This window comes from Anomaloglossus baeobatrachus, chromosome 11 (assembly GCF_048569485.1).
Source record: "Anomaloglossus baeobatrachus isolate aAnoBae1 chromosome 11, aAnoBae1.hap1, whole genome shotgun sequence".
Taxonomy (NCBI): Eukaryota; Metazoa; Chordata; class Amphibia; order Anura; family Aromobatidae; genus Anomaloglossus; species Anomaloglossus baeobatrachus.
In genome coordinates, this window is record NC_134363.1 from 145,044,988 (window position 1) to 145,057,158 (window position 12,171).

General features: G+C 52.2%; 1 protein-coding gene across 6 annotated transcripts in view; it reads right to left on the bottom strand.

The window, feature by feature from the left end:
* Positions 1-12,171, bottom strand: part of LOC142256862 (uncharacterized) — a 130,637-nt gene that overhangs the window by 99,049 nt on the left and 19,417 nt on the right. For all 6 annotated transcript variants that reach the window (XM_075328804.1, XM_075328802.1, XM_075328803.1 and 3 more), the window contains exon 4: positions 5,400-5,584. In XM_075328804.1, coding sequence (XP_075184919.1) covers positions 5,400-5,584 — 185 coding nt within the window. The remainder of the gene's footprint in view (positions 1-5,399; positions 5,585-12,171) is intronic.

Genomic DNA, 12,171 nt, shown 5'->3' on the forward strand with positions numbered 1-12,171 from the left:
CATTTGCGGAGAATGTCCCATTGGAGTGGCCGAAGATGGAATTGCGCGAACGGGACTGCCTCTATAGCTGCCACCATCTTCCCCAGGAAGTGCATGAGGCGCCTTAAGGGGTGTGAGTGACTCCGAAGAAGGGATTGCACCCCCGCCTGCAGAGAAAGCTGTTTGTCTCTCGGAAGCTTGACTAACGCTTGCTGGGTATGAAACTCCATCCCAAGGTACGTCAGTGATTGGGTCGGTGTCAACTTGGATTTCGGGAAGTTGATTATCCACCCGAACCGCTGGAGAGTCGCCAGAGCGACAGATAGACTTTGTTGACACGCCACCCGAGACGGGGCCCTGACTAGGAGATCGTCCAAGTAGGGAATCACCGAGTGGCCCTGAGAATGCAGGACTGCCACAAAGGATGCCATGAGTTTGGTGAAAACCCGTGGTGCTGTCGCCAAGCCGAAAGGCAATGCCACGAATTGGAGGTGTTCGTCCCCGATGGCGAAACGCAGGAAACGTTGATGCTCGGGTGCGATCGGTACATGGAGATAAGCATCCTTGATGTCGATCGATGCTAGGAAGTCTCCTTGTGACATCGAGGCGATGACCGAGCGGAGAGATTCCATCCGGAACTGTCTGGTTCTCACATGTCTGTTGAGCAGCTTGAGGTCCAGAACAGGACGGAATGACCCGTCCTTTTTTGGCACCACGAACAAGTTGGAGTAAAATCCGCGACCACGTTCCTGAAGGGGAACGGGGATAACAACTCCTTCCATCTTTAGAGCGGCTACTGCCTGAAAAAGTGCGTCGGCCTGAGCGGGGGGCGGAGAGGTTCTGAAGAAGCGAGCCGCAGGACGAGAGCTGAACTCTATCCTGTAACCATGAGACAGAATGTCTCTCACCCATCGGTCTTGAACATGTGGCCACCAGGCGTCTCCAAAGCGGGAGAGCCTGCCACCGACCGAGGATGCGGTCAGGGGAGGCCGAGAGTCAGGAGGAAGCCGTCTTGGAGGCAGTGCCTCCTGCGGCCTTTTGTGGGCGAGACTTGGATCGCCACGCATAGGAGTTCCTCTGGCCTTTCTCCGGCCTGTTGGACGAAGAGGATTGAGACTTGGCGGAGGGACGAAAGGACCGAAATCTCGATTGAACCTTTCTCTGTTGAGGTCTCTTAGGTTTGGCCTGAGGTAAGGAGGAATCCTTTCCTTTGGATTCCTTAATAATCTCATCCAATCGTTCGCCAAACAAACGGTCGCCAGAAAACGGCAAACCAGTTAAGAACCTCTTGGAAGCCGAATCTGCCTTCCATTCGCGCAGCCACATGGCCCTGCGGACTGCCACCGAGTTAGCGGATGCTACAGCCGTACGGCTAGCAGAGTCCAGGACGGCGTTCATGGCGTAGGATGAAAAGGCTGACGCCTGAGAGGTCAAAGACGCAACTTGCGGAGCAGAATTACGTGTGACAGCATTAATCTCAGTCAGACAAGCCGAGATAGCTTGGAGTGCCCACACGGCTGCAAAGGCCGGGGCAAAAGACGCGCCCGTGGCCTCATAGATGGACTTCACCAGGAGCTCAATCTGTCTGTCAGTGGCATCTTTTAGCGATGAGCCATCTGCAACCGACACCACGGATCTAGCCGCTAATCTGGAGACTGGAGGATCCACCTTGGGACAGTGAGCCCAACCCTTAACGACTTCAGGTGGAAAGGGGTAACGCGTGTCAGTGAGGCGCTTAGTAAAGCGCTTGTCCGGGACCGCTCTGGGCTTCTGGACAGCGTCCCTGAAGTTAGAGTGATCGAAAAACGTATTGCATGTACGTTTGGGGAACCGAAACTGGTGATTCTCCTGCTGAGACGCCGACTCCTCTACAGGAGGAGGCGGGGGAGAGAGATCTAACACCTGGTTGATGGACGAGATAAGATCATTTACTAAGGCGTCCCCCTCAGGTGTATCCAGGTTAAGGGCGACGTCAGGGTCAGAGCCCTGAGCTGCGACATCCGCCTCGTCCTCCAGAGAGTCCTCAAGCTGGGATCCCGAGCAGCGAGAGGAAGTCGGGGAAGAGTCCCAGCGAGACCGCTTAGCCGGTCGGGGGCTGCGGTCCGGGCAGGAGTCCTCCGCCTGAGACCGAGGGGCCAACCTATGAGCGCGCTGTGGCGCGGACCGAGAGGGGCCTGGAGGCGACGAGCCAACAGGGGCCGGGGCCTGTGAAGGGTCCGGTCTGGACTGCAAAGCCTCTAGCAGCTTAGAAGACCATTTGTCCATAGACTGTGCAATGGATTGAGAAACTGACTCAGAGTTTCTCAGCAAAAGAGGCGAACTCTGTCCCTGCAGCCTGGTCAGGGGGAGCAGGGGGGTCTACATGAGCCGAGGGGCCCACCAGTGTTCGAGGCTCCGGCTGAGCAAGCGAAACAGGGGTCGAGCATTGCTCACAGTGAGGGTAGGTGGAACCCGCAGGTAACATAGCCCCACAAGAGGTACAGGCCGCAAAAAAACCCTGTGCCTTAGCAGCTTTGTTCCTTGTGGACGACATGCTGTTGTCTCCTAGGAGAGTGATCACTGAGGGTATATGGGAAAAGGGGTATACAGCCCACCGAACAGATAGATATAGATATATACGTATCTAATCCGGCACCCTAGGGGGACCAGCACCGGGTGACCGGTGTGGCTTACCGACCGCTAACGAGCGGAGTGTGTCCTCCAGATTCCCTGCCTTGGATCCCCCGGAGCTGCAGAGCTGTTCACTGAGAATCCTCCATCGGCAGAATGCCAAAAAATGGCTGCCGGAGCTCTCAGGGGAGGAGTGGAGCCGTGGGCGGCGCCAGCAAAAGTGCGGGAATCTGGGGTCCCCACAGTGATCAGTGAGGGGGGAGGAAACATGAAGGATGCTCCAGCCCTCACATCCGACGTCAGGTCGGTAATCCCGCCCTTACCCCTGACAGGCAGACCCGGGGGCGGAATTATTGCGACTAGGCCGCGATGAAGCCGGGGACTAAATTTGAGACCGCGCCCGACAAGCAGGCACGGTCGGCGCGGAAGTCCACCGGCCTCCTGAATTCAGCAGCCGCCGCGGCTTCCGGGAAGAAGGTGCGCTCCCTGCACAGTCCCCTATGGGGACACAGAGTACCTTTGAGTTGCAGGGCCCGGTCCCTGAGGTTGAAGAGGCTCTGGTCCGTCAGGTTCCCACAGGGGCTGCGGATGGAGCACGGTCCCAGTAAATGGATGACCGCTTAGGATCCCACTTCTCCCAGAGCCGCTTAAGGGATGGTGAAGGAGACGGCATGTGGCTCCAGCCTCTGTACCCGCAATGAGTACTTCAACCTTAACAACACCGCCGACGTGGGGGGTGAGAAGGGAAACATGCCGGGGGCCCCGTGGGGGCCCTCTTTTCTTCCAACCGACATAACTAAGTTGAGAATGCATGAGTGGATGTGTGCCTCCTTCCACACAAAGCATAAAACTGAGGAGCCCGTGATCCACGGGAGGGTGTATAGGCAGAGGGGAGGGGTTACACTTTTTAAAGTGTAATACTTTGTGTGGCCTCCGGAGGCAGAAGCTATACACCCAATTGTCTGGGTCTCCCAATGGAGCGACAAAGAAAATACATTTATTCCTGGCGTTTAAAAGGAAACCTGTCAAAAGTTTCACGCTAGTGTAAGGTATTCTTTGGAGCTGTCAAGTGTCAGTACTTGTCCCTTGCCATACATAGTATATACCCATGATTGATCCTTTTCCCTCCCATCTGTTTTTCCTGTCTTCAGTTGCATTAATATCAAAATGTAGTCATTTGGAGTACAGATGCTTGCAGTGGAAAAGACAACTATGTCTCACTAACTCTGGGATTATGCTGCTGCAGGAGATTGTCCTGATAAACAGAACATATAGGAGGAGACAGGTGCTGATCCACCACTGCCATAATCTGTATGTGCCAATATCAATGCAGCTGAAGACAGAACGTACTTTTTTGGAGTACAGATGCTGGCAGTGGAAAAAGACAACTGTGTCTCATTAACTCTGAAATTACACTGCTGCAGGAGATTGACCTGATAAGCAGAACATATAGGAGGAGACAGGTGCTGATCCACCACTGCCATCATCTGTACATGCCAATATCAATGCAGCTGAAGACAGAACGTACTTATTTGGCGTACAGATGCTTGCAGTAGAAAAGGCAATTGTGTCTCACTAACGCTGGGATTACGCTGCTGCAGGAGATTCACACAATGAAGCAAAAGATTCCAACTCTAAAAGAACCGGATCGAGTAGACGTTTCTGATAAAATTTCACATTTATTTGTATAATTAAAATATGCTAAATAGACAGATAAACTAAAATATGGGAGGGGGGGAGAAACCGACCAACGCCTTTTGGCCTAGGCCTTAATCATGACCATTAATACGCAGTCGGTTTCTATTCTCCCAGATGACCAAAACGCGTTGAGTGGCTTCTTTTTCTCCCAGATGACCATGATTCAGGCGTAGACCAAAACGCGTCGGTAGGATTCTTCCCTCCCATATGTTGGTTTATCTGTCTGACCATTTGGCACATTTTAATAATACAAACAAATCTGAAATTTTATGAGACATGTCTATTTGGTCTGGTCTTTCCAGCGCTGGAATCTTTTGCTTTGTTGTGTGAAACTTCTGCTTTGCTGAGGCATCCGAGCAGCGGATTTAGAACCGGATTCTACATTCGGAAGGTGAGCCAACACGCTTCGTTTTTCTCTGTGGCAGGATATTGTCCCAATAAGCAAAACATATAGGAGGAGACAGGTGCTGATCCATCACTACCATCATCTGTACATGCCTATATCAATGCAGCTGGAGACTGAACGTACTCATTTGAAGTACAGATGATGGCAGTGATGGGTCAGCTCAGTACTTGTCTCACTAATTCTGGGGATAACCAGTTGCAAGAGATTGGTCTGTTAAGCACAACAGTTGGAGGATAAGACAAATGCTGAGATGACTCATCACTGCCATCATCTGTACTCCAAATTATTACGTTCTGATATCAATGGAAGAAAATAGACCGAGGAAAATCAGAGGATTGAAAGAAACTTATATACAACTTTTTGGGACAGAAATCAAGACAAATCCCCAAACAAAGTGATTTTTAGTTATACTGGACAGAATTTAAAATAATCTGAACTCAAAATTCCCTGACATTTATCTCTATGATAAACAATCCTTACATGCTCTAATTATAAAATCAACAGCAATGCTTGTCTAGTTTAAACCATAAAATAGCATATATGTTACAAAAGCAGAAAACTCATTCATTTTAACCACAACCATTTACAAATGTGCTTTATTTCTTAGTATGTATGTACTAGGACCATTCTGTAAGAACAGACGCACCATTAATAATACAAGTGTTCAAATTCTTTCAATAAATTATTTAGAATTAAAAGATTTTACCTCTTTCTGAAGTATAGCCTCTGCATATTTCCTTTTCTGGGCTACTGCTCTATCCCTGCCATGATGGCAACCTAATACCTTTCTTCCAACAATTATGAAAGGAACTCCTGAAAACTCATGTAACGAAACGTCATTAACCACCGGTCCTTCCCAATGTACGGTAACCTTCGACGTCGGCATAAATGCTTTAAAAATATCAAATTTAAAAAAAAAAATTACCTTGTATTCCTATTACATTATTTATCATTCTAAACTATCATACAATATACTGTAGAGTGCATTAGCCAATCAGTAAAAAAAAAAAAAGGATTTTTGTGTACTCACCGTAAAATCGTTTTCTCTTAGCCATCATTGGGGGACACAGGACGATGTTATGTTATGTGTTATGCTGCCTATCCATAGGAGGACACTAAGTAGATGCAAAAGCATAGCTCCTCTTCTGCAGTATACACCCCCTGGCCGGGCGAGGCAACCTCAGTTTTAGTACACAAGCAGTAGGAGAAAAAAGCAGTAAAAAACTTCTCAACAGAGGAACATGAGAAAAGAAGAGCCAAAACCAAATAAGGTACTGAGAGAACCAAGGCCCCGCAGGGCACAGGGTGGGTGCTGTGTCCCCCAATGATGGCTAAGAGAAAACGATTTTACAGTGAGTACACAAAAATCCGTTTTTCTCTGACGCCTCATTGGGGGACACAGGACCATGGGACGTCCTAAAGCAGTCCATGGGTGGGAAACATAAAAGAAGACAACACAACCCAAGGACTAGGAACCAGTCCCAGACAGCCTGGAGCGCCTACTGAGAGAGGTGCTCTACTGCCGTTTGCAGAATTTTCCTACCCCGATTTGCCTCAGTTGAAACCTGGGTATGGACTCTGTAATGCTTTGAAAACGTATGTAGGCTAGACCAGGTCACAGCCTTACACACCTGTTCCACTGAAGCCTGATGCCGAATGGCCCACGAAGCGCCAACTGCTCACGTGGAATGAGCCCGCAGCCCACTAGGAATGGGCTTGAGTTGCAGGCGGTTGACTTCCTGGATCGCAGAGCGAATCCAGCGAGCCAGAGTCGCCTTTGAGGCTGCCTGTCCCTTCTTAGGCCCCTCAGGAATGACGAACAAAGAGTCCGTTTTCCTAAAGGGGGCTGTCCTGGATATGTAATATCTGAGAGCTCTGACGAGGTCTAACGAATGCAGAGACCTTTCCACCCTATGAACTGGGTGTAGACAAAAGGAAGGCAGAACAATGTCCTCGTTCAAATGAAACGGGGTAAGAACCTTTGGAAGGAAATCCGGAAGGGGGCGCAGAACCACCTTGTCCTCGAGAAAGATCAGGAAAGGCTCACGGCAAGAGAGTGCTGCTAGCTCCGAAACCCGTCTGATGGACGTAATTGCCACCAGGAATGTTACCTTCCAGGACAGAAGAGCAAGGGAGGATTCCTTGAGGGGTTCAAAGGGAGACCTCTGGAGACCATCCAGAACGAAGTTGAGGTCCCATGGGTCCAGCGGCCGTTTGTACGTGGGAACTAGATGGGAAACGCCCTGGAGGAAGGTCTTGACTTGCGGTTTTTGAGCCAGGCGACATTGGTAGAAGATTGAGAGCGCTGAGACCTGGCCTTTAAGGGAACTGAGAGCCAACCCCGCTTGCAAGCCAGACTGCAGAAAGTCGAGAATTCTGGGGATGGCCAGAGGCATAGGCTGGACGTTAGTTTCTCTGCACCATGAAAGGAAGATTTTCCACGTACGGGGGTAAATGCGGATTGAAGCAGGCTTTCGGGCGCTGATCATTGTGGAAATAACCGCGGGGGAAAATCACGCTCTTGTTAATACCCAGGTCTCAATGGCCATGCCGTCAGCTTCAGGGCTCTGGAGTTCTGATGGGAAATGGGCCCTTGGGTCAGCAAGTCTGGGATGTCTGGAAGGCGCCACTGTGCGTCTGTGAGCATTTGTACCAATTCGGCGTACCAGGCGTGCCTGGGCCAGTCCGGTGCTATCAGTATCACCGGGACTCCCTCTGCCTTGATCTTCCTGATCACCCGCGGCAGCAGGGGTAGAGGTGGAAATATGTAAGGCAGGCGGAAGTGGTGCCAGGAGCAGACTAGAGCATCCGCGCCGATGGACTACGGGTCGAGTGACCTGGCTATGAACGCGGGCACCTTTGCATTCAACCTTGAGGCCATTAGGTCCACGTCTGGTGTGCCCAAGCGAGTGCAGATGTGTAGAAACACATCTGGGTGGAGAGACCATTCTCCGGCGGCCAGGCCTTGGCGACTCAGAAAGTCTGCTGCCCAGTTCTCTACCCCCGGTATGTGTACCGCTGATATCACTGATCCCGTCGATTCGGCCCAGCTGAGGAGCTTGTGGGCCTCGAGATAAGCCGCTTTGCTGCGGGTGCCCCCCTGCCGATTGATACAGGCTACAGCTGTCTCATTGTCCGATTGGACTCGAATCTGACGACCCGCTAGCAGAGGGCAGAACGCTCTGAGCGCGAGGAAGATCACGCTGAGTTCCAGGGTGTTTATGGGTAGGGAAGAGTCCTGGGGCGTCCAACGTCCTTGAGCAGTGTGGTGCCGGTACACTGCTCCCCAGCCTAGGAGGCTGGCGTCCGTGGTCAGGACCAGCCAGTTCACTGGGAGAAAAGATCTCCCCTTCGATAGGGATGAGGACCGAAGCCACCAGCGGAGTGTGTACCTGACTGAAGGCGTCAGGTGAAGATGTCTGTCCAGGGAGAAGGGGCTCTTGTCCCAGGCTGCTAGAAGGGCTAGCTGCAGTGGGCGGAGGTGCAGTTGAGCAAAGGGTACTGCTTCCATAGCCGCCACCATCCTGCCGAGCACTTTCATGCTGAATCGAATGGAGCGAGACGGAGGATGTAGAAGGCAGCGTACCGCTCGTTGAAGAACGATCGCCTTGTCCTGAGGGAGAAGGATCAAGCCCCGACGGGTGTCCAGGGACATGCCCAGGAAGGTGATGGATCGTGATGGGGCCAGGGATGATTTGTCCAGATTCACTAGCCACCCTAAGCGGGATAGGGTGTCCACAGTGATTTGTACGCTGGTTGAGCAGTCGTCGAAGGAGAGGGCCTTGATGAGGAGGTCGTCCAAGTAAGGGAGAATGACCACTCCCCTTGCGTGAAGGACGCTCTTGGCGGCCGCCATGACTTTGGTGAAGACCCTTGGTGCGGTGGCAAGGCCAAAGGGTAGAGCTACGAATTAAAAGTGGGAGTCCTGAATTGCAAAGCGGAGGAACTTTTGGTGATCTGGGGCGATGGGTATGTGAAGGTACGCGTCCTTGATGTCTATGGATGCGAGGAATTCCCCTTCGACCATGGATGCATTAATGGACCTTAGGGACTCCATTCTGAATCTCCGTACGTGCACATGCTTGTTTAGGTGTTTGAGGTCCAGGATGGGTCGAACTGACCCATCCTTTTTGTGAACCACAAAGAGGTTGGAATAAAAACCCCCGAACTTCTCGTCGTCTGGGACAGGTATTATCACTCCTGCTGTTAGAAACGACTCGGGGGTCAGGTCCGAAATTCTATGCGGTAACTGGAAGACACAAGGTCTCGCACCCATTTGTCGTCTGTGGCGGCAGCCCAGATGTGTTGAAAGAGCCGCAGTAAACCTCCTACAATGAGTGTGTCTTCCGGGGCGCCGAAAAAGTCATGAGGGGGGAAAACGTCGTGGACGAGTCTCCCTAGTCCTGGACTGTTTCGGTCTAGGCTGCCATGACGAAGTAGGTTTCGAGGAGAGCTGAGAAGGTCGGTCCCTGCGTAGTCCGCGGCTGGTGGCGTGGACAGCACGGGGTGTCGACCAACCAAATGAGTTCCGAAAGGAGCGGAACGAGGACTGTGGACGTCTGGTGAAGGACATCCTGGACTTCAGCTGGGGGAGGTACTCTTTCCTCCAGTGGCGTCAGAAATGAGCTTGTCCAGACGTTCGCCAAACAATCGGTCTGGAAAAAAGGCGAGGTCCGTGAGAGACTTCTTGGAGGCAGAGTCCGCTCGCCATTGTTGGAGCCAGAGAGCTCTACGGATGGCTATGGTATTTGAGGCGGCAAACGCTGCGCAGGTAGCAGCGTCCATGGAGGCCTGCATGAGGTACTCTGCCACAGCGGCAATTTGAGCTGTTACCTCTGTGAAGGTATGAGTGAACTGGGATTCCTGAAGCGAAGTGTTATTCTGCCCAGACCGAGATCGCCTTTGCGACCCACACAGAGGCAAAGGAGGGCGAGAGGGAGGAACCCGCAGCCTCAAAAGCAGAGCGGGCGAGGTGCTCCACCTGTCTGTCTGTCGGGTCCTTGATGGAGGAACCATCGGGTAAAGACAGGAGCGTCTTTGCGGTAAGGCGGGAGACCGGGGGGTCAACCGAGGGCGGATCGGCCCAGCCCTTAGGGGCAGGTGAGGCAAAAGGTTACCGGGACTCCATGAGTTTTCGGTTACCGAAGAGCCTGTCAGGCTTCTCCCTTTGCGTTGTGAGTATATCCTGAAACTCAGGGTGATCAGCGAAAACCTTTTGGGGTTTCCTTGCCCTTTTAAAGGAGACCGCATGGCCAGTGCTAGTGGATGGGGGATCCTCCACATGCAGAGTTTGGTTGATTGCTGCTATAAGGGAGTCTATTGCAGTTTGATCATCTGGGGAGGCTGAAACCAAGGAATCCTCCTGGTACAAACAGCATTCTCCCTCCTCCGGCTCTTCAGAAGCCGTGGAGCGTGTGGTAGAGCCTGCCCTGTGTGCTCCCGAGGGAGAGCCATGGGGGCCATGAGAGAGTGCTGGAGACACCCGGCCGTGTGCTCTTTTCCTGATCCCTGCAACCGGTGAAGCGTGTGCCCGGATTACCTCAGAAGGATCCTCCATAGGGGTATACAAAGGCTGCGTTCCGTCCAGGGACCCAGAAGGGTGTGGAGGACAACATTGCATAGCCAGCACCAGGTTCTGTGACAGTTTTTCCATGGATTGGGACAGAAACTGTGCCCATTCCGGTGGGCTGGGAGCCCTAGGCTCTGGGCTGACGGTTGCGGCGGTGGTGGCAGGGGGGTCTTGGAGGGCTATAGGGGCACAGGACTCACAGAGAGAAGAGGTGTGTTTACGTGGTAGCTCAACATGGCAGGCAGTGCAGGCCGAATAATAGACTATGTGAGCCTTAGCCCTCTTAGTGTCTTTTGAATTCTGCATGTTCCTGATAGGAGTATGCTAGGAGGGGGAGCAATGCTCAGCAGAGCTACAGTGAGCAGCACCTTACCAGAATCAGCCGATAGCTGGAGATCTTCCCATGCTTTCCTGGGAAGGGGGCGGGGCTTATCGCGGCCGCGGGGGGCATGGCTTAGCGCTAAAAGAGCGCGAAGAAGTAGTCAGTGTGCCCCCCCCGCTGTGGGTAGTAAAAAAAACGGCGGGAAGAAGGGAATTTTGTTTACTTACCGTAAATTCCTTTTCTTCTAGCTCCAATTGGGAGACCCAGACAATTGGGTGTATAGGCTATGCCTCCGGAGGCCGCACAAAGTATTACACTAAAAGTGTAAAGCCCCTCCCCTTCTGCCTATACACCCCCCGTGCTCCCACGGGCTGCTCAGTTTTGGTGCAAAAGCAAGAAGGAGGAAAAACAATTATAAACTGATTAAAGTAAGCTCAATCCGAAGGAATAACGGAGAACTGAAACCATTCAACATGAACAACATGTGTACACAAAAAAACAGGGGCGGGTGCTGGGTCTCCCAATTGGAGCTAGAAGAAAAGGAATTTACGGTAAGTAAACAAAATTCCCTTCTTCTTTGTCGCTCCTAATTGGGAGACCCAGACAATTGGGACGTCCAAAAGCAGTCCCTGGGTGGGTAAATAATACCTCATAATAGAGCCGTAACGGCTCCGGCCTACAGGTGGCTAACCGCCGCCTGAAGGACTCGCCTACCTAGGCTGGCATCTGCCGAAGCATAGGTATGCACCTGATAGTGTTTCGTGAAAGTGTGCAGGCTCGACCAGGTAGCCGCCTGACACACCTGCTGAGCCGTAGCCTGGTGCCTCAAAGCCCAGGACGCACCCACGGCTCTGGTAGAATGGGCTTTCAGCCGTGAGGGAACCGGAAGCCCCGCAGAACGGTAAGCTTCGAGAATTGGTTCCTTGATCCACCGAGCCAGGGTTGATTTGGAAGCCTGTGACCCTTTACGCTGGCCAGCGACAAGGACAAAAAGTGCATCCGAGCGGCGCAGCGGCGCCGTACGAGAAATGTAGTACCTGAGTGCTCTCACCAGATCTAACAAGTGCAAATCCTTTTCACATTGGTGAACTGGATGAGGACAAAAAGAGGGTAAGGAGATATCCTGATTCAGATGAAAGGGGGATACCACTTTAGGGAGAAATTCCGGAACCGGACGCAGAACCACCTTGTCCTGGTGAAACACCAGGAAGGGGGCTTTGCATGACAGAGCTGCGAGCTCCGACACTCTCCGAAGTGAAGTGATTGCTACTAGGAAAACCACTTTCTGTGAAAGGCGTGCGAGAGAAATATCTTTCATTGGCTCAAACGGTGGTTTCTGAAGAACCAGCAGCACCCTGTTCAGATCCCAGGGTTCCAACGGACGTTTGTAAGGAGGAACGATGTGACAAACCCCCTGCAGGAACGTGCGTACCTGTGGAAGCCTGGCCAGGCGCTTCTGAAAAAACACAGAGAGCGCAGAGACTTGTCCCTTAAGGGAGCCGAGTGACAAACCCTTTTCTAATCCGGACTGAAGAAAAGACAGGAAAGTGGGCAAGGCAAAAGGCCAGGGAGAAAAACTCCCAGCAG